The sequence below is a fragment of the Polistes dominula genome, unplaced genomic scaffold, assembly GCF_049000335.1.
Source record: "Polistes dominula isolate Pdom_NZ unplaced genomic scaffold, Pdom_raw_medaka contig_12, whole genome shotgun sequence".
Lineage (NCBI taxonomy): Eukaryota > Metazoa > Arthropoda > Insecta > Hymenoptera > Vespidae > Polistes > Polistes dominula.
The window spans coordinates 4665737-4689408 of record NW_028301116.1 but is presented as its reverse complement, the minus strand read 5'-3'; the positions used below and the strand labels follow the sequence as shown (position 1 = coordinate 4689408).

General features: G+C 27.3%; 4 protein-coding genes across 11 annotated transcripts; 1 reads left to right on the top strand and 3 right to left on the bottom strand.

The window, feature by feature from the left end:
- Positions 1–3477: 3477 nt before the first annotated feature.
- LOC107066421 (vacuole membrane protein 1) lies at positions 3478–11490 on the bottom strand. Of its 7 annotated transcripts, none has more exons than XM_015321054.2 (7): positions 10030–11490; positions 9708–9934; positions 9142–9206; positions 6775–7116; positions 6191–6700; positions 5828–6097; positions 3478–5732 (listed from the first exon to the last, which is right to left on the bottom strand). In XM_015321054.2, the coding sequence occupies exons 4-7, from the start codon at positions 7099–7101 to the stop codon at positions 5601–5603; spliced, it is 1239 nt and encodes a 412-aa protein (XP_015176540.1). In that variant the 5' UTR covers positions 7102–7116; positions 9142–9206; positions 9708–9934; positions 10030–11490; the 3' UTR covers positions 3478–5600. The 7 variants fall into 7 exon arrangements, with proteins under 7 accessions (XP_015176540.1, XP_015176549.1, XP_015176515.1 ...); XM_015321063.2 differs by having other exon boundaries at positions 10037–11490; XM_015321029.2 differs by having other exon boundaries at positions 10047–11490.
- A 1283-nt stretch (positions 11491–12773) lies between these two features.
- Positions 12774–18544, bottom strand: LOC107066459 (palmitoyltransferase ZDHHC15B). Its single transcript, XM_089176929.1, has 10 exons — positions 18409–18544; positions 18167–18193; positions 17984–18078; positions 17792–17912; positions 17494–17717; positions 17289–17418; positions 17080–17206; positions 15839–15925; positions 13553–14734; positions 12774–12944 (listed from the first exon to the last, which is right to left on the bottom strand). Exons 1-9 carry the CDS (start codon positions 18527–18529, stop codon positions 14575–14577), a joined length of 1092 nt encoding a protein of 363 aa, XP_089033055.1. The 5' UTR covers positions 18530–18544; the 3' UTR covers positions 12774–12944; positions 13553–14574.
- Positions 18545–19943: 1399 nt separating this feature from the next.
- Positions 19944–21419, top strand: Gip (hydroxypyruvate isomerase-like protein Gip). 2 transcript variants are annotated; one of them, XM_089176930.1, is made up of 6 exons: positions 19944–20084; positions 20166–20265; positions 20492–20603; positions 20687–20859; positions 20939–21058; positions 21138–21419. In XM_089176930.1, exons 1-6 carry the CDS (start codon positions 20070–20072, stop codon positions 21323–21325), a joined length of 708 nt encoding a protein of 235 aa, XP_089033056.1. In that variant the 5' UTR covers positions 19944–20069; the 3' UTR covers positions 21326–21419. The 2 variants fall into 2 exon arrangements, with proteins under 2 accessions (XP_089033056.1, XP_015176660.1); XM_015321174.2 differs by having other exon boundaries at positions 20070–20265.
- LOC107066448 (uncharacterized) lies at positions 21229–23612 on the bottom strand. The gene is made up of 5 exons (XM_015321086.2): positions 22877–23612; positions 22346–22747; positions 22063–22255; positions 21773–21988; positions 21229–21697 (listed from the first exon to the last, which is right to left on the bottom strand). The coding sequence occupies exons 1-5, from the start codon at positions 22941–22943 to the stop codon at positions 21442–21444; spliced, it is 1134 nt and encodes a 377-aa protein (XP_015176572.2). The 5' UTR covers positions 22944–23612; the 3' UTR covers positions 21229–21441.
- Positions 23613–23672: the final 60 nt, after the last annotated feature.

The following is a 23672-nucleotide window of genomic DNA, read 5'->3' as shown; positions in this document are numbered from 1 at the left end:
TGTCTCGGAACAGTCCTAGTCATACCGTCCGAAGTTTGCACACGGCACGTGTGCATCGGAACTTCAGTGATGTCGACGACGTCGGCGTCGACTTCGATGGCTGTCCGCAGTGGTGGTGGCGAGCAACCAACGGGGTTCTAACATGGAAGACTCATCAACGAACAACCAACGAACACATCAACTTCCTACATCTTTTTTATATACATTTTTCCAAACGTTAATATAGAAAATCTCAACGAGGTTTGATAATAAATCAAAAACGAGAAAAACAATATCAATGTGTACGGTGAACCGAGATTTAAATATATAAATATTTTTTATTTTTCCTCAGTGGTATATAAAAAAGATATTAAATTATTCAATATTTGTTATAACGATCAATGATGAATTTATCGATGGAGGTATATTCAAACAAAATCGTTAATGTTAATTTAACGATTGAAAGTGAAAACTTAAGAGTAGTCTAATTAACAGAAATGAAAAATGCAAAATACATAGAGTCTTGTTATTAGAACTGCTTATCACTCGGTAAGAATTAATACAACGATTAATTAATTTGTTGATTTGTACATAGATTCATCTTATAGTGAAGATTAATTGATTCTAATCTTAAGTAACTCAACTTTGTTGACACCGACTGAACTCTTGATATGCATTAGAGTAAATACATCACTACAACTATATATGTTTTAACTACGCTTTCAGTTGGCAGAGAGTTATTCTCAAAGCTATTGACCGTTACCTTCGCTAACTAAAATATATCCTCACACAAAATACAGGTAGATAAATACTCTAATTGTCGTTGTTATGAATTTTTAAATTCTTAGAAACAAACAAATAAACAAACAAACAAATATGATCGTTTATAAATCATACCGAATATCTTAAAAATAAATTGATATTACATTAAGAGTTTCTTCGTCCTACGTAATTTCTACATATTTCTAACGACGACGACACATCATCGATCGGCTCAATGCAATATCCCTTTACATACTTACACAAACACATATACATATACTTTAATAGGTAAACTATCTGGCAATCATCGTATCAAGGATTATAGATGTAACGGATTAGTTTAACATAAGTTCGTCTTTCTTAACGCAAAATTTTGGCAATGTTCGTAGAAATATTAAATTCGGTACATCGAGTAAGAGGGATATTTCAGCATTTACCTTGAAAAATATTCGTCATCGCTAAGCTCATGGATGCATGAAAATCTGGGCTTCTTGCCTAATTCTTGCTTGTATTTCTGTTATCAAATTACATGTCATGATCGAGTAGGATCCATTTAATTTATCGACGAATCTCGATACTCGTGTTAAGTATTCTTGTTAGCTTAAAGAGAAGAAGATGTAGAAAATTCCGCTAAGGTAGAACACAGAGTGCATCAATTCTGGTAAGTTGCTTGAACTTGTATCGAAAACAAATAAAAAAAATTTCATTCTTTAGAAACACAAACAACGATCATGTAATAATAATATTCAGTGTGTAAGCGTTACGACTTAAGCTAACTTTGGATTCGAGTTATGAAAGATATTTTTGAATCGTATTATTTGAATTATATTAGTTCATACACGTGCACATCGGTCCTATAATCTAACACATCTTCAAATTTCTAAATTCTAATCTTCAAATAGAGTAACTCGTTGCTTTCGAACGCGTTTTGTTTGTGACCTAAAAGTGATTTATCGGTATATTTACACTCTCCAAATTTTATGCACTTCTCCTCATCTTATATTATGTTAAATTCGTATTATTTATTTCATTAAGATACTAATATCGAACTACTACAATTTGTCTTTATAGTTGATCTATTTTAAGTTTAGATCGAACCGAGTAGGGAGATAATATTTGAAACGTTCTTATATTTACAGACACACAATTCCAACGAGATTACGTGTCGCACGTAAAACATCGTGTCAATTAAATAATCTCGAATAAAGTTAGGTACAACATGGTTCTTACAAAACAGAAGTAGAAATGTGAAATATATTATCTCGTACAATAAATTATAGTATACATATGTTTCCTCGACGCTAACGACGCTATCGAAATGTAACAAAAAATTTTATTACATTTGATCTCATTTAACTTAGAATCTAATCACAGAAAAGACAGAAGATCCTTATCGATGAGTAAAGAAGTATTCGAGCATAGTAGGAGGATAAATTTCTATGCTGGACAACGGTGCCAATTTTTTTTTCATTAATATCTCAAGGACAAACTCCGTAAGATTCACTTCTATAAATACACGGGTGTTCTTAGCCACGTGAAGAAACAAACCGCATATAAACATTGAAAAAATACAAATTCCGTAATAATTACGTGCGACTTGAAAGTTAAGGTAAAGGCCATTCATTCGGTGTCATAAAGGTTGTTCTTCCTGAAATGTGCAACAAAATATATATGTATATATATATTTTATGACAAGTGGAAGTATCATTTGATTTCATATAAAAAGGTGATCGTGAAGAAAGGAAAGGTTTTAATTCAAAAATAAATTCATCAACGTCTTTCTTGGACTATCTATGTAGGTGTCTAAGAAGAAGACATATTACTTAGAATAATATGCATATTCTTGAGTTATACAAACGTATCCTTTTACACTTACGTTACCGTGCACCTGATTCCTGTCCATCGGATCTTCTCCTCGGGCTGAGTCATCGTACGTGTAAGTGTCTCGAGGGCGTCTGCTAAGTCACATGCTAAATTTGGTTAGCTTAGCATTGGGATTGTATTACGCGCGTGGGTTTATCTTAATATTTCGGGAGGCACTGAGTAGCAACTAGGTCATCCTCTTTCTATACTTATATCTGCTTCCCTAAGACGTTTAGTCTTTACTCGTGCATACCAATCTCAAACCTTATATCCTCTAACTGCGATATATAACAGTGTACAACAGCGTTCAACAGCATCCAACAGAACGCATAACACCAAAAGAAAATGTTACGGAAATGCAAGTGCGTCGAAGAGGAGGAGTAACGTCCTGCTTGGAATGTCAGATCTTTATTATTATAGCTAGAGCAGGCACGTGTATTACATAAAGCTTATTTTCCGTATCGAAGTACGATATTCTCTCATTCTTCTCCTAAAACAACAATAACAATAACAACAGCACAATCATACTATTATCTCTCTTCTTCTCTCATTCTTATATTCAATATATTTATACAGGGTGTTCCTAAGGTCTGGACACGTAATCCTGGACATATTTCGACAAAGCCATATTTAATCTGTCGAGGATAAAAAGTTATAGTTAATGAGATTTCTTATCGGTTCAAACTTTGGAGACACCCTGTATTACGTATTAAATATGCTAATATATTTGCAGAATATTAGAACATGCATACTCAAAAATTCTATTACATTAAAGCATATTCTCTTTCACTCTATCCTATTTTCATCCCCTATTTTTCATTTGCGTTATTTTCTACATTATGTTATTTTATTTTGTCGGGTTAAAAATAATCACTTTTTTTCGTCGTAAAGAATAAATAAAACTTTATTCATGGATACCTTGTTTATATGCTTGCATATATAAAGCATTTCTTCAGCATGCAAAGAAAAAAATCGTTATGTCGAATTTGCATACCAAAAGCGGATTATACTCTTACAATTCTACTGTAAGAACAAACATAAGAAAAATTCTTTTTTTCGACATATAGTTTTAATGGTCACTGCAATATCTTAAACAGTAATTGATTGAAAACCTATTCTCATTTGTTTTCAAAAGATAAATAACTCAAATATTATCGATACATTGATAAACGTAGGCAAAAGATTTGAAAGCCAAATATTATACATCAAGAGTGATAAATATTTGTATGATCCAGTTGTTAAAAATAAAAATGTTTTCACATTTTTACTGTTACACTTATGAAATATAATAATTAATGTTTCTTAAGATCTCAAGAAATTGAACATATCACAGATATGTAATTCCTGTGTAACAGGTAATATCCAGGCATTGTATAAGAAAATTGTAGTTACGATAAATAATATCAATGAATAATAATAATCTACATATATTTAAATGTATACGTATTACACACGTAAAATCAATAAATGTATGTATGTATGCATGTATCACAAAAATTGTACAATGCAATAATATAATATATTTTTAGTGAGAAATTACACATTATCCATTAATTACGTATGAACAATTTTATGAAATTTTACATTACGCTTTATTCGCCAACAAATAATGACGAGACTGCCTGGATTGACTGGATGAATTCATCTAGACGAGTATCAAAATACTAAAATACATACAATAGAGGCCAAAAAGGAAAATACTTTTTAATTTTGAAAAATCATTCAAGTCTGCTTCTCCGACATTGTTGGACGTTATTATCGATCAAATTTTTTTTTCTATCATATTTAATATCGAAAATTTAATTTAATTTTTAGATAATTACTAGTTGAGTAACTTAATTTATAAATTTTACCTATTTAACAGGTATCTTTTAAATACGAACTTTCTAAATTTTATTTTAGCAATCGTTTTCGTTGCGTTTAGTCAATCGGAATATTTATATCAAATGCATTATAACATAATTATTATCAGATTACTAATAATACTTCATCTTCTCAATTTAAATTGTTCAAATAGAAAAAATTAATTTGTACACTGTGTCCAGATATAAATAAAAAAAAAAATACATTGAATGAAGTAATGAAAATTAATATAGAGCGAACAAATAAATTGGATGTGTTATCACTTCTTCAGAATTATTTTGTACAATTAATCCTTTCGTTAATACGCGATCTATATACAGGTCATCGATGCAAAGGCCTTGCCTACCTGTATAGGGGTCGGTACCATGCAACGATACGCGAGCACGAATAAATTTATATGGAATGATACTCGCGCCAAAGCATGCCATAACGAATGAAACGTTAAATTAACGCTAATAATGACTCCTTTTTCTTAACGGATACATCATCCGTACGGCACATTATTTCATTGACAAATATAATAAGAAGCACTATCATGATACATACTTTTCTTACATTTGACAAATATTTTTTATTTATTAAAAAGTATTTTTTCTTTCTTACCCTATTAGGTAAAAGACAATACCTTAATGACCTTTATCATTGTCTATTTAACATGATGTGTAAACTTGATACGCATGTACATAAAAGTACTATATATAATTATTTACCTTACACCTTAATTGGGACATGAAATATTTGCATTTGTTATTTTTTATTTATTTTCTTTTGTTTTTTTTTATGGTTTAACATTAGAGTCTAAATCTGAGTGGTGCAAAAAGCCAGCATATTTAATTCTAACGCTTATTTTTCTATTTCCACATACTTTTGCATTTTTAACATTTTGAACTTTATTATCAATGAAATAATAATTCTTCTTATTGTAAGATATTATCATCAAAACCATTAAGATTCAGACTCTATTCTGTATTATTATAAGATTAAAAAAAAATAACTGCGCGGTTCTCATGTATATATATAAACAAAGCATCAACAGCTTACTGTTACTTTTTTTTATATTATGTCTTTTATAATCATCTCGCTATGGAACTGATTTTATCATTACGATAATTCAAATCTGTTCATCTTCAACTTCACTCAGTAGAAGATTTTACGCGTCTACGATGATGATTTCGTGCTAATGCATGAATAATTGTCACTAGGAAATAGCACACCATCAATATTACAAATTTATCAAAAAGCCAAGAAATCGTTGTTGCTCCATCCTAAAAAAAATATATAACATTGATTTATATGTTAATTTAATTAATAATATGTATAATATAAAAAATAATTTAAAGATTTTGTTAGATAAACTAACCATTGACTTTTTATTATGTAATTTCTGTTTTTGTTCAATAAGGTACTTCTTAAGTGGTTCTTGAAAATGCGAACCAACAAAGGGCACGATAGCCAATAGGCTAATAAATTTATCTAAAAGCTCTTCATTAAAAGCTATAATTACTGCTAGTTGTTGTATGTGCATCTTAATAACTGCCTTTCCTATAAGTGTTGCACCAAAAAATGTCCAAAATGGAATGAGATAATGTCCGCAAGTCAAGCCGGCAAGATCAAATAATGGATTAGGAATCTGTTAAAAATAAAAATAAAAGAATATTTTAATCTAGATCTCATTAAATAAATAGAAATAATTTGAAGAAAATATAAGATTAAATAATCATACCGATGCACAAGCCAAAATGCCCCAGAAACCAGCCTTTTGAACAAAATGTTTCATAGTTAATTTCAAACGCATTATCAATGGCACGTCTTCACCATTTTCCAATGCCTCCAAGGCTTCCAATTCCTTCAAATCATCTTGGGCAGCTTCGTCATTTTTATTAGTTTGTCGACTAGTTCTCGCAGCTCTAGCCATAAAATACGGTGGCAATTCACCAAGAGCAGTACCAGCACCCCAGAACATAGCCTCTACCCGTACTTTCCTCATAATATTTAATATACCCGCTGTCCATAATGGATCAATTGTCGTTGGACAAACTATCTGATCTGGGTATGGTGGTTCCGGAAAATTTAAAGATCCACACTCATATGCTGCCATTGTAACAGCTGCTATATGAGGTCCCAAATAAAGCACAAAAGTATGTAAACCAGTACCAAGGCCTACGCTAGACAATACACCTAAACCAACCCAGTATGACCACCATATAAGTTTTGCTTCCCATGATCGAAACGTCTATAAAATAAATAACATTTCTCGTATTACAAATAAATTGCTAATGAAATGTTTGATAAAAAGAAAAAACTTACTTCTTGCTGCGGTCCAGAAATTCTACTTAATAACAAAAATAATGCTACAAGTGAAATTGTACTCCATACAGTTCGCTTATACCGTAACGTTTTCTTCCCTAAAGATAATATATTGAGTAACAGTTCTCGAAAGAAATAGTTTAACGTAGTAATTGGATGTTGCCATAATGTTAAATGATCAGCATCTGTACACACTTCATTATGCTGTACAGAATGTGATTCTTGATGCGTTACTGTGGATGATATTTTTTCATTGCCAGTCCACTGTGCTCCGTTAACGGACGCAGAATTTTTAGCACGTTGAACAGCTGTCGTACTTTCAACCATCTTTTCTAGTTGAATCTAAAAATAAAATAAAATAAAATAAGTATAAAAAGAAGAACAAATCTCAAACGATATATAAAAATATACAATAACACATAAATTTGAAAACATTACAAGTCTTGAGTTTTTATATTAGATGAATAAAGCTAAACACTTATATATTTATAAAAAGAAAAAACAAAATACATTGATATGGCGTATATTAAAACTCGATAGTTTAAACTTCTATTACACTTTAGAAGCTCTAGTTCTAGCTCGCAAGAAAATATACTATAAACTGAACTGTACACTAAATGTCAAGAATATAATACAATACACAGTTGAGTATTACTTTAGTGCTACTAGCTTCTATACCCCTTGTCCCAAAGCGACTGTTTCTTAATTATTTAAACGATAAATTCAATGCAAGGTCGAATGACCGTTACTCAATGGTTCATTGACAGTAGAAATTGAAAATGATTGTACTTCTTTGTAATTTTCGATACTCATGTCGATAGCCACGTAATCTTTAAAATGACTGTCTCCATGAGAACCAGTCATATTACTATAATATTAAAGTAAACAACAAATAGTAAACTAAAAATAAGAATCGAATGAACGTATCAATCTAGTTAACTAATGCCACCGAACCACGTACATAAATACTAATATCATTATCTTCAATACAACACATGAATGATTTTTCAGATCAAAGGTCGCGTATATGTATATTAGATATGATTCAAATAGCTCTTTGTTAAAAATCGAGGCTAAAGCAAATAAATAATTTTATTCTTTTACTACGTTCGCAATTTATTGTTTCTTTTTATAAATTGTTTATATAGACGGCACGTCACGTTTTTCTAATAAACGTTCAATTGAAAATTTGTTGAAGATATATTTATTTTATAAGGTTGTAAAACAAAAATATAAACTTCCTTTAAATGATTTGATGCGTCAGTTGAATTGCGGAAATGATAAATTTTTAATAAAAATACTTTATCGTTTTAAATGGATCAATTGACTTGGTTCAAAATAATTTCAAGCATTACATTGCAAATTTCTTCGTTTTAATTACTCGTGACACAAAAAAAAGGAAAGTAAGCATATATGCGTTTATTGTTATGCAATTGTTCAATTATTTAAACTTAGTAAAGTAATTTTTAGAACGAAAGTTTATCGAATTTTTATTATTTGACGTGTTTATCTATAGAAAAAAAATATATAAGTAAAATAAAAAAAGAAACTCAGTATATATAATATATAAATATAAGAAAAAACATGTTTAAAAATAACGCGAAAGAAACGATAAATACTTTAACGAAGAACCGATGAACATTATTTTTTAATTAGCCTCTATAATCGTACTATATTTAAAATATATATCGGGTGTTTAAAATATACTATCTACAAACAATTATCTTGAAAACGTGGTATGAATACAATTGTTCAAACAAAAATTATCCAACTTTAACACGTTCACTACTAACTTCTCAATTACAGATTTTAAAATGATAGCAATCTTAATATAAGTTTAACCACAATTACATTTGATATTGTCATCGATAAATCACTAACTGTTCTATTTTTACTTTGATGCAATAAATACGTAGAAACAATTCTTACAAAGTCTAGCATTGACTTACATATCACTAACAGAACTTGATTGATTTTATAAAATAAATTAATGATGATTTTATTAAATGCATTAATCGTTTTTTGTTTGACTTATTGCTTGACTATTCATTAATTAATAGCATTAATAGCATATTCATTAATAAAAGAGGAAATGAGAAAAAGAAGGAAGATGAAAAGAACAAAGAAATCAACAAAAATATTTATAAAATTAAATACAACTGTTTCAGAATAATAAAAAGAATTCATGAATTTTAAACGTTCAAAAGATTTAAACGGAGACAAAAAAGAACTAGAACAAATCTTTTCTCTCTTCGATATACTGAATTGATAACGCTAAGTGTTAAATAATTGTTTTCCAATCTTTCAAAATCAACTATCTAATCGAAGAGTATTTAAAAATTTCTTTTATTTTAGTCGTATACTTACACAAATGTATACATTCAAAATTAGAGCTCCTTTTTGGAAATACCCTTCGCATTGCCAATTTTTGCCTGTAAGGCAAATAATTAGAATAAAATTCTATTATCTATGAAACAGGTTAGCGTAATAATCTTATATTCATATCTAAATTCTCTCTGAAGTATTTTAGTTATTTCTTTTAAAATAACATTGTTGGTATCAGTTGGCATTATTAAATAATATTAGTTCTATTCAAAGTTTAATAGATTAAATGCATATACTCAGAAATAATACAGACAATTCAGTTTACTAAATATATTTCAAAAAAATTAATTTATTCTATACTTTTTTTTGTGTTGTTGAAATGTCAATGCATAGATTAAACAATTTATCTATAGATTCAACAAAGAAATGTAAAAATCTTTGTATATTCTTTCTTATCTATATGTAATCGGTTCTTTTTTTGCTTTTTTTTCAAGAGCTTATACTAAGAAACACAAAGACAAAATATTTTATAATTATTCATCTGATAAAACTCAATATGTTTCTTTAAATATACTGTATTAATAATCGAATAAATCTAATGAAATTACCTTAGAATCTGAAAGTATGTACTGCTACTAATATTTGTTGAAGGTTAACAAAAAATCAACGTAACTTGGAACAATATACCATCGTCGTGAGGTACACATTTACTGACAATGCGAGCTATTATATCAGTCACGTTAAATTATCTCAAGATACCATTTTCTAGGTATCCGAAAATATCGTTAAGTCATGTAATAATACAATAATCTAAAATTGTCGATCCAACGACGACCTGTGTATGTATTTTAACAGCGTTATTGAAGGTTTTCTTTAAAAAAATATCTATATTAACTTTTTTTTATGAAATGCTATAATAATTATAGATACACCGTACTGCTCGTTACCGTTTGACGATTATAAACCATGCATGCTTCTTCCATACTACATTTCTTCTTGGAGATTTAATCAAATTTTACTGGATAATACACACCAATTATATTGACACTAACGACTAATATTAAGTATACAATTGGTCGAGAGGCGTCGACATTGTAATTATGACCGATAGCGAATAAACTCGTGGCATATGGCCAAAAATATTTCGACCAATGAAAAGCGCTTACAGTTAATCGCATTGTCACATGACGAAGATCTACATCATCTGATTGGCTAAAAATATTTGCATCATGGTGCATGGAGAAAAATAATAAAATTGTATTTTCAATTTAAATCAATAATAATCATTTTCTTTTTAATCTTGTCGATGAATACATTTTATTATTTTTTTCATATATTTCATTGTCATAGTAACGCTATATTACCTTATTATCGTTAATTTATGAATATACAAATTAGCTTATTTATGCACCTATTCAAATTAATGTTAGGCGGGAAATGCCTAAAATTTAAATTAATATATTATTAAAATAACTCGATTGAAAACTTTGATACCCTCATATCAGCAAATTATAAAATGAACTTTGAAAAAATTATATTACTTATGTGAACGATGATTTTTGCCAAAGGTGAGCTTATTTCATCTATACTATAATATACAATTTTGTATAAAAACAGAGTTTTATTCTTTGTAAGCTTATAAGTTAAACATATATAGCAAAATCTTCTATGTAAACGATACATATGACTTTTAAAAATAAAATTTAGTTACATTAACTTGCAACATAACGCACATAAAAATATTTACAATTCCAGTAATTTGTTAGCAAAATTTTGCTATCGGATAAATTTAATTTGTGACATGTGTTTTTACTTTTTTTTTTTTATCAATTGAACGTGGAATGAAAAGAACATAATATAAAAATTAAAAAATGCTATTATAAGGCTATACGAATATACACATATATATTCGTATATATATTTTTATCGAGAGGAAGCAGAAAATTTCTTTACAAATTAGTACTCATAATTAAAAGAACATTTGATAGAAATATATTATTTCTGGAGTAATTCGTAAGCGTTATGAATAAAATCTAATAATCTAAATTTGTTCAGCATTAAAACTTGAGCCTGCTATGTAAATAATTGATAATAAGACTTAACAAGTATCATTTTATGCGCATAAGATTAATAACTTATATTTATGCGATATTTTATATACTATATATATAATATTTTATATTATAAATATAAGCGTCAATAGTCTGTTAGAGAAGGTAAAAAGGCATACGCAAATGTGGCAGTTTGATCTAACGTGAATATAAATTAGCTTCGCATATGAAAAACCTTAGCCCAACATAAAAGAATACGTGTTTAGAGTTAATCGACATAATCATAAGTCCTTACACAAATATATTACATATGCTTATAACATTTATTGGAGATTATTCTACTACTGACGCAAATTAATTTTGGTAGTAGTAATATTATTATCTTGCGTTTAACTTTTACTCTTTTATACGTAAACATTTAAATATACGTAAACAAATTAATTTGTTCGTACCTTTGATGGAAAAAAAAAGAAAAAAATACTGCTCGTTAATTTTTGTTCTAATGTTTATAACTGTCTTAAGACAATCATTATTTATTTATTAAAATGAAAAATAATAAAATATATTGTTAGGAGTTTGAACAGCGATAATTTTCTTTTTATAATATTGCACTTAAATTCTATTTGAAATATTTTGTAAGAGAAAAATCATAAATAATTTACAGTTCTCTATATGAGTTGTATCTAAAGTACTGTTCATTTAACAGTATTAATGTCTGTTACATTACGATTTGTACTGAGATAATAGGCTTTGACCTAATCTTGAGAATTAAAATCACCATTAGAGCACAAAAAAGATAGTTCTTAAGTATGAAGGATTAAATACATTGTCTTTGTAAATCTCTTGAAAACCGAGCCAGCTCAGTTTTTTTGTTCAGCACTACTATCGATCAGCATAAAATTTGATTAGATCCATTAATTAATATCTTGATGACACTACGTCAAACAATGAACAAATATATTTTCAACATCACAATTTCCAGTTTAAATATAGTAGGTCTGCAATAGGTTTCCTTCTTGTTTGTTTGTTGAGATCTTTCTCATTAACGTTTATAATGTTGAGTGATCGTTAACATTTTATTAATCCATATCTCTCATTTTGTTTTAAAGGATATATAAATGTTTGTAGGTGTACATACAAGACTCATATATATAACACACCTATTTTATTACATAAGTAAATAAAATTAAAATAAAAAAATTTCAACACTAATTCTGTAGCTTTGTTGTTAAGCAATAAAGTAAAGATTATTAATAATACATATTTTAGAACATATATTCCAAATATAATTTTAAATCAAATTAATATATAATATATATATATATATATATCGTGGTTTGAATAATTCTACATTTATTGGTTGTAACAATTATTCAAAGATATTCGAATAAATATATCATAAGTAATGCTAAATATATAGAGTCCTATTATATATTATTTAAATATAATTATATGCCACAGGAAAGGTGGTATATCATTAGTATCATGATCCGTACTAACATTAAACATATTTTTTTGCGCAAGGCACTCTGTAAACTCATGAATGCCATATATATCTAAAAACTCTTGTAAAATTCTTCCGATGATATATTATAATGAATAATATTTGAAAAATTCAATAAAGAATGAACAACAAAAATACAAGTTAGAGAAAATCAATATTGTCTATGTATTTAGGATTATGAAACAAGATGAGAGATGAAGATCACACATACTGATCAAAGATGTCAAACTATTTCTGTAGTATCCACAAGTGGTTGATTGGCATTTACAGCATGAGGTATTACGGCAGTGCTGTAAAGTATATACAATATATCAATATAGAATATTAATGTTATTTTAACCGTGTTGAGTCCCTAACAGTGCAACAGCAATGTTCAGAATTTTTATCGAAAAGTGATATGATTTTTCTAAAGTATTCTGGGACTCAAACGGTTAAAAAAGGAATATTCTAAGCATTACAATAATATCATATAAATATATATGCTGGTTTGCTAATGATTTGCTTAGATGATATATAATTATGTTAAATACTATGACAGATCTTATTTAGTTATTTAATAGTAAATAAATTTATCCAAAACTGTATAATTAGTAAAGATATCTTATTACTATATTAAATATAAAATAAAAAATTATATATTATTGTATTTCAAATTCAACATCATCGATGTGACCGTATCACAGATTTTTCTTCTCGATGTTGCAATGATGTTTATTTTCTATGTTAATATTCAATTAAACTATAACTTTATTATATCATATAATAAATGCCACGTCTATTAAATTAAATGCAAAATTTTGTTAATGTATTCTCTGCCTATTTCACACATCTTTTTGGTAATCAAATATTCAAACAATTATTTTTCTCAAATCAAACACAACATATAATTGAACATTACCCTGCACCAAGTGCCAAAATCGTGGCTTCTTCTACCAAATTCATTTGATAAATACTGGACCTGTAGTCAATCAAAATCATGTTACCGTATTTATAGTAATACACATTTTAAATAAATATACTCATGAAATTTTATTTCATATATATTATTCTTATTATATATTGTTTCTATTATTACAATGTAAATTTATTAAAGATTAACAATACTTTTGTATATCGGTAGATTTAAAACATGTGCATTTTGTACAATAATATTATTAAAAAAGCAATAAATGTAAAACAAACATCATGCACAAAAAGAGAAAAGTCCATATGTTATTATAATTAAACTGTATAATATATACAATTTCCCATTGAAAATATTTGTATATGGATTAGTTATAAATTCTGGCTATTATGAATGAACAATGATTATTACAAGAATTAACAGTTAGTTAATTTGAATTAATATTATTCCTTTCGCTTTTTTATATAAGACCATAAATTCATTCAATAATTACTATGTAATTAAATAGTATTTTTATATGATTTAATTAATAATGTGCACTCTAAGCACGTAGACATGTCAACTTTCTATTAAATAAAAAGGTTTCATTTGCAATATAATAATTAATATCCAGTGAGTCTCTTAATATAATAACTTCAAATAACTTTTAAGCTCTTCATTGTACGAAAAAATGTTTCGAACAAAAGTTGCACGATATCTAAGGGGACGTATATTGTATGTCTATTTTTATCCCCTTACTTTTTTATTGAAATATTAAGGTCACCTTTGGTTTTTAGTTGCAATGTTTAATATTTTTATATATAGTATTATACAAAAAGGAACTTAAAATGAATAATTATTAAAATATCTGCAATTTTGTTTAAAATACTTTTTCATACAACGAATAACTTCTGAGTTATTTAAAGTCATGTTAGGAGACTTACTCTGTATATACATATATAAATGAATAATCAGGTAATTCTTTTCTTAAAAAATACATATCAAATGCAACTAAAAATTCTGACTAATCTAACACCTCAATATAAGTATCCATGATCTAGAATACCTGATTGAGACACATAAGGAGGTGCGGAGCCAAGTTCTGTCTCATCACCCCATTGTTGGGTTCCATTTCCCAATAGAGTATGAGTATCTTCATTGTACAGCCGCTCAGGAAAGTTTACCCCATCTCCAAAACTGTAACCCATACCCTATCGTCTACTCTATGTCATCCTATTTTAACCCTAAGTTTACCAGAGTTGGCGTAACTAATTCTTGTCAATTATTACATCTACATTTATTTGTTAATTTGGTTTTTAGTTTGGACGATCACTGATATTTAATATATATGACAAAATCTTTTTTATACACAATAGTTACGCCACTTCTAAAGTTATACGAATATTTTCTTTATGTAAAAACCAGATGCACAATACTTTTAAAGTAAAGAGAATTACGTATCAATGAATTTAATTAAACAATCAACATGAAATACACAATACTATATGATCTACAGAAACATCATGCATTTATACAATAACAAAGAAATTTTCTACATATCTTTGTCTTACTTACTCGAATAAATAAATAAATATTTTATATATATTAGACACTAATACTGAATACTTAAATATCTTTTTCTTAAATATTTAGATATAACACATATTAACATTATTTATCAAATAAATATACATCTATATAAATGCAATACATATTTAAATGATTCTCTATAACACATGCCTATGATGATCTAAGGAAACATCTACCGTTTCCATGCATTCGTTATTTCTACCTCAGTCTTATTAAAACATAATTGCAAAATAATCATTAAATTGAAGCCTATCTAACAATAAGCCATAAAAAATCTAACACAAACAAACAATAAATGTTAGTAGTATTAGCATAATACCACAGACAAGAAAATTAGACACAAGAATTGCGAAATTTATCAAGGGTTTGAGGGACTTTCGCGAGAAATGGTATGTGTATCGCTTGAATGATTAACGAAAATCTTAAATATAATCATTTCTTCTTATAATTTAAGTTATTTATCATAAATGCAAACAAATGCAACCAGGCATATTTGAAAATATTATTTTACACAATGTCATTACTTTGGAACTCTGTTAAATAAAAAAATAAAATAAATAAAAAAAGAAGATATATAACAATCTATCTTGAAGGAACAGAAATCTTCCGCGAGTGTATATAAATAACAAACTTTACGAGTATCATATGAGTTCCACAGTAAAGAATTGAAATAGTTACTACGATTGTATTTGACCTTTCTAAAATGCTGACCTGTTACGAGTACTGCCCATGGAATCATAAGTATTCGTTAAGCCCTGGTGTTGCGAACGTACTGGATAGGTGACACCATTTCCAAGACTAGAACACATCCAATGCATCCAACCCAATTTAACAATAATAATCGTTATTTTTATTTTCAAGAACTACTGAAAATACTGTATTAAAAAAGATTCTATTAAAATATGTGTCTATCATTGAATATGAATAAAAAGAAGATATATGTTCGATGAGGAATATGTACTTTGTTCTTTTTTTTTTTTTTATTTAGTCATGATACACAGAATGTGTCCTTTGCATAATGTAACCGCTGAAAATGTTACAAGACATATGATGCATTTTTTTCTTCAATAAAATTTAACAACCGAAGTCTAATTTATCTTTCTTTTATACTGTACTATTTTCACAAAATACTCTAGATACATGCAACAGCATGAAATTAATGAAAAACATATATTTAAAATTAAAAAACAAATTCTTTCTAACATAAGGCTAATCTATTCTATCTATTTTTAGTTCTCTGAAATTCATGCAAATATTTTGCTTTATTTATTATTTATTTATATATATCTTAATTATCTATCATTATAGTTTATAGTTTTGTCGACAAAGATTTAATCTTTATCTCAATGAATGAAAACTGGAATTATAAAAAGTTAGATTTAAAAATGAACAATTTATACCTTGGTATTTTACAAAGGCACATAATGCAAAGAAATATCTTCTGTGCATTTTCAATCAAAAATATATATATATATATATATATATATATATATATATTTTTGAACAAAGTCATGCAAATTCTGTGCAATGAATTATTATTTTCGTTTATTATAAAATATAATATTTAAAATGAATTTTTTGCTGTAAAGATTTCTGTGATTCTCTTTCAATTTTAGAAATAAATTTATTATTAATTTGATGGTGCATTAAATGATAATGAAAGAATATATAATAGCAATATGCACAACTACTACTCTAAATTTTACATAATTACATCGATTAAAAATGAATGTTTGCATTGACATTCAATATGTGTGAATACAAGTATCTAAATTAAAATTTCATGTACACATAGATTATTATGTTTGTTGTATTATTATTATGCTTGACTTTAATTATATTGTGCAAATGGTTCCTACTAATTTTTATAGAGTAACATTTAATTTAATCATTTATAATATATATATATATATATATATATATATATATATATATATTTAAAACGTACTCACCTAGTAAAAACAGGAAGGAACCAGAGCCGTGCATTATCGCCAAATACTTCTTGGAAATTATTGTACTTTCCAAGGCTAAAACCATCTTTATCTTTTCCCGTGAGAAACATAGGAGGCCTGAAGGCTTCTATAAGATGATGAAAATTAATTAATTAATTAGCAATTTGATTGATATATTAAAATACTTCTATTTCATAAATGTTTTTTACCTAATGTCGATCTATTATGTAGCACAAGGTAGCAGTGATAAAAGAAAAGAGAATTCAGGCTCACTGCGAACATTAAAGCAGTAAAAAAGAGGAAGAGCAGGTGAAACCTACCCATACCTTCTAATTCTCCCTATACACAAAATTAAATAATAAAATCAATTTCAAGTAAAATATGTTTAGTTAGTTAGAAACAAAATTAACTTACTTTCCAAAAGCGTATAACATATTGTAAAGATGTTGCCGTTATAAATATACAATAAAGTAGAGCATATGCCAAAAACAACATAAAAAATTTGTAATTGTGGAAGCCTACGCAGTTGTTTACCCATGGGCAATGATGATCCATTTTTAAGACACAAGTGCCACAGACACTACAATGATGTGCTCGATCCGGTTTTATCAAATGACATTTTTCGCAGAATCGTATACCTAGATATATTATATTAAAATAATCAATCTAAGAAAATAAACATAAATTTTACTCTACGTTGTTTGTCCACTACCTCCTTTGATAGTACGATTTGTTACAGGCAAATCTTGGGCAAATCTTTCCAAGATCTGCCTAATTGCTTCATCTGTTTCCGCTTGTTGAAGTTTTTCTATTTCTACTTCTGGTATTTTAAACTACAAAAAATAAAAATTATTATATGTAATATATAATTGATATATATAATATTTTATATTTGTATGCTTACCTTTTCTGGGACAGATACTAAGTCTGTGCATACTGTTTGCCAATAGGACCATAAAAAGAGTAGAAACAATATGTGGAAGAAAAGGAGATAGAACGCTACAAACAAATACAAAATAATTCCATATTGTTATGTATAGAGTTTGGAATATTTGGATTCTTTGAATTAGAATAAAAGTGTACGCACCTTTCTGAACATCATTGTCTACTCTATCTAAAAATGAAATAAATATAAATAGTTAATTATAATGGAAGATCCAAATCTACATAGCTATATTGATAAGTAACATCAAATGTAGAACAGATAGACTAAAACTTGAATCGAATAGTTAATACTGTATCGACAACAGTACAATAACAGTAACAAACAATTAAAACAAACAAATTACATCTATGTGTGTTCGATTAAAAATAATCTATAATACTTACAATAACATAGCTGAACAACGAAGGCATAATAGGACCAAACAACAACTGTTAAAATAAAAAGGACTGGTATCCATTTGAGAACTTTGACACACCACCAACATGATTCACTTTGTTTCCCCATTATATTTATCGAATCGATGATATGCTTATATAGTTTATTAGTGCCTTTGTTCCTTTAGTTGATACATTATTTTTCACACATGTTGGCCGATATATCATTGCAATAAATCTTTAGAAAAAGAAAGAAAATAAAGAAAAAAAGAAAGAAATAATAAGAAACCTTAAACTTTAAAGTTGACGAAAAACATATAAAACTAATTTATCGAATTGCAAAAATAACACACAATTTGTAATCCATTGCATGTTATCTCTTTCGATTAACTATGGTTATTATTTAATAATACATACGCAGAAATAAATGATAAAGGTTACAAACGCTTGCTTATTTATTTCTGATTATATACACCAAAGTATATAGGAATTAGTTGGTAAGTAACTGCAGTGGAACCAATTTCATGAAAAAGAAAAAAACAAATAGTATAGGATCAATTTTGGACAGGATCTAAAATCTTTTTTGGAATCCAAAATGTATCCTTGAATCATCAGCACTATTCTCTTGTATCTGATATACCATTGGAACAGATTGACAATTTCTGGAATGTTTAAACGTTTCTTCTTTATTTCCTTCTTCTTTAATATCACATTAGTATAAACCCGATTGGATAACAGAATTTAATGGCCGTTTTGATAATCATTCGTGTGAAAATATTCCTTGAATTGAATTGGATATGTTAGAAAAACAAAATAATATAACAATAAATATACATCACTGAATACACATTATTCATTTCAATATTGTATTTATAACTTATTGTTAGATATTAGTAATTTTATGATCATTGTTATAAATTATATAATCGATGAAAATATACGAACGAATCTATACAAAATAATTGATACAGGTTTTGCACTTCAAATTCAACTTTTTACAAAATCTAATTCAACCCTTTGGCAAATACAATATCCTTTTTCAAATAAAAGTCAAACCTTTGGCAAGTCAAATTTTGAGCCTTATTTTTTTAAGTAAAGTACATGCGTTTTAATTCATTGAAGAGATGAGATCAGATTTAAAATTAATAGTAGAAGGCCAGTTTTCAATTGAAATGGTAAATTGCAACACATCAATATAAAATTTCATTGCTTTAGAGAATGTGATTGTATTTGTAATAGTAGGTGATTAGAAATTCCAATAATTTAGAATTTTTTAACAATAAATTTGTATTTAATTTGATTTTTTTTTATAAAAGCTTAAAAAATAAATTTTGTCGACAAATTAGATTTGCTAAAGATTGAATTATATTTAAAAAAAGTGTGAATTTGATTAGCAAGAAATTGAACGTGAAGCGCAGCAAAACCTGTAATTGCTCTAAGAGATAAAGATTTAATTTAAAAATCATTAGATTATTATTACGCCATCTATGATTACTCCAAGTTTATCTATAGATTACGTGCGTACTTACTTTTACTTATCGCGAATCTTATCTTAAATATAAAAATAGAGTACATGAATGTATTCAAATAATAAACTTCTTAATAATTAATCATTTAGATTTGATTTGTAATATTACATTTAAGTATTTTTTCGAATTACCAAAGAAAATATGGGTTTAAAGTTCGTAAGTAATTTATCTTTTATGTTTCTGGAGAATCCAAGTTTAATCGAGAGATACCAACTTGCTAAAGAAGCTGGTTTCAAGGCTGTCGAAAGTGGTTTTCCATTGGGTTTCTCTTTGGAAGAAGTTGTTAATGCGAAAAACAAAGCTAATATCGAACAAGTCCTTATTAATGTATTTACAGGCACGTTTATAACTAATATTACTAAATATTATTTTAATTATCGCTTTTCTATTTATTTAATTGATCTTTACTTATTTGCTGCTTTGTAGCTAATCATAGTAAAGGCGCGAAATTTCAAAAAAATAATAGCATCGGTAGCGCCTAAAATTTATTAACAATTTCAAAGTTTTTGTTATTCAACTTAGGATTATAATTAATTTTGTTATTAAATCTTGTAACTTCGTAGGTGATACATCGAAAGGCGAATTGGGATTTGCAGCAATACCTGGACAAGAAGAGTTATTTAAAAAAAGTATTGAAACAACTATAAAATATGCGAAAGCATTGAATTGTAAATTGTGAGTAATTGATGATAATAGTAATTTTTTTTAATTTATCAAAATATTGTGTTATTAAAAATATTAATATTATTTTTAAATAGGATACATGTTATGTCTGGAAAAGTAATTAATCCAACTGCAGACAACGATAAAATTTATGAAAAAAATTTGTTGTATGCTGTAGAAAAATTTAAAGAAGAAGGATTGATAGGTGTTATCGAACCGATTAATAGCATTACCGTGCCGAATTATTATATGAATAATTTTTTGAAAGGTAAATTGTTCATTTAATTAATTAGAAAAATATATGAAATTTTAATACATATAGTAATTTCATTCCATGTTCGTCATAGGTTTAAATATTGTTAAAAAGATCAATAGTCCTCATTTAAAATTGCAACTCGACATTTTTCATATGCAACATTGTTGCGGTAATCTTACGTACAATATTGAACAGTTTCTTCCTTTTGTTGGTATGTATTAATACATTTATTATATAAATTTTCTTTATGTAAGACGAAATTATACTTTCATTATTTTAAATTATTTTAGGTCATATTCAAATAGCTCAAGTGCCTCACAGACATGAGCCAGATACCGATGGAGAAATAGATTACAAATACATTCTCTCATTATTAGAAAATAAGGGTTATCAAGGATATATCGGTTTAGAATATTCGCCAAAAGCAAATACTGTCGATGGATTAAGCTGGATAGCAAATTTTGGTTACTCTTTGTAATATTTACAATGTATCTTATATTTTTAGTATGTAATAATCTTAAAAAATATATATAATATAATATAAATTATATTATAATAAAATGTTACAATTATTTTGGTCATTTTTAATGATATTTATAATGTTTGCCTTCTTCCTTTTTTAACCATAGAAATTTGCTTCGGTAGAGGTAGTTTCAAAGTGTATGAATTTTTATCATTTTTACAAGGGACCATTCCAACTATTCTTGAAAGATTAGATAATTTCTTTATTCCTATTCTACTTTGTAACATAGTTGCAAGTAATTCTATATTTATTACGTAATTGGAAATTATTAGACCTAAGATTAAACAATGTATAATAGCTTTATCTTTCATACTAGCTGGTCTCAATCTACAAAAAATTTTTTATCAATAATTCAATTGTTTATAAAATATAATAATAAGAATAGAAACATAAATGATTTACCTTCCACCATTACTTTGTATGCTATAAGTATCGATAATATGTGAATTAATTTCTTCAGATTCAGGGCAAATAGAAGCTCCGCGTTTCTTCACATCTTTTATAGGAATATTTAACCATTTGGAAACTGCATCCATATATAATAGAATAGAAACTTTCTTGATGTAATCTGGGTCTGATTTTAAAGATCTAATGATATACATGAAATACTTGGATTTGCTATAAATATAATAAAATAATATTAGTAAATTATTTGACATTAAAATCTATTATACAGATAAATATGAAATTACCCTGTGGGGACACACTGGATGATTTTGTTAGATGCTTCGGTAAGAGTTTCTAATATATTTTCTGGCACAATGTCATTCAAATTATAAACATCTTCGACATTGCAAGCATCTCTGTTACAAGGAGGTATATGTATGTCGGTTATAATCTCATCTGTTGTTGGGGTTTTTAAATCTTCTTTATCTATTTTGATGTCTATGATAAAAACAAATCATTGTATTAATAATTTTCTTTTCTATCCAATATGATACTTAAATAAAAAAGATATAATATTAATCATTTTACTTGCGACAGTTTTTTCAAGATCATCTTTAACAGCGTCAACATTAACTTTCATTTTTTCGTATTGCTCGGTTTTTCTCTTAGCTTTTTTAGAACCAAATTTTTTATTCAATAATACCATTTTCTCATCGCTTGTATGTTTATCGTTATCTAACACTTGTTTATCAAGAACAGCATTTACAGACCACCTTTCTGCTTCGACCAATCTAACTTTTCCAGTTCTTTTATTATGAAGTAAAAGCATTGTGTTCATAAGTTGCTGTTTATCATCTGGTTTATATCCTTTATATACCATTTGTCTACAGGATACAGCCAATAACTTTTTATCTTTTTGTTTATCATGGAATAATCCACAAGATATATTCTCAGTCTCTTCATCCGCCAGCTGACCATTTTGAAACTGAACTGATACACAAAAAATATAAAAACACTTCAGAAAATGATTATTGGAAGGGATAGTAATTAATAATTACTTAACAATTTATATGATAAAATGTATTTATAAATATTTTATCAAATTTGTTTTATATTTACCGATTATAGGTTTCACTTGATTAGGTTGCGATATAACCTCATCTATAACACCTAATAATTCTTTCATTTTTAATTTGCTGTAGTAAGATGTCAAATTTATACTATATTATTTATTATATTATTATATATTAATTCATATATAAATGTATAAATTTAGTTAAAATATTTGTTTCATTCATGCATAAATATAAAACTTATTTTAAATAACTGCATTCAAGCACATGTTTGAATTTACAATACACACTATATAGGTTTTGCGGGATGCCTTGAGATAGCGCCATCTGGTATTATTAACGCAACTTAAAGAATCATTTAAATTTTGTATCATTTATTATAAAATTAAAATTAATAAAATAATTAATAAATATTTGATAAAAGTTATAAAACTAAATTTTTTTCTCTTTAATCTGATGATATATATATATGGTAATAATTAGAATAACATATAGTATATCAAAATTTGTGCATCAAATAATCTGTAGCGGTACGACAGAAGGTCGGCTTCGCTGGTTGGTTGCGCCATTGTTTTTATTTTTTTTATTTTTTCTATTTTAGTTTTTGTATTATCTTTTTATTTTTTAAGCGGACGTTCCCGGGTTTCGGCACCAATTTACTGTAGAGGGTTTCTCTATAGTAAAGGTAATATTAGACTGAATTTTATTTTATTATTTTTATTTAAAGGATGCGACTTGCTTTTCTTCGTTGTACACTTCTCAACGGCTACGCACAGACTGTTCTAGTCTAGTGACTACTACTTGTTAGCGTGGTTCCCTAGCCTTCTAGTAACTTTAGAGGG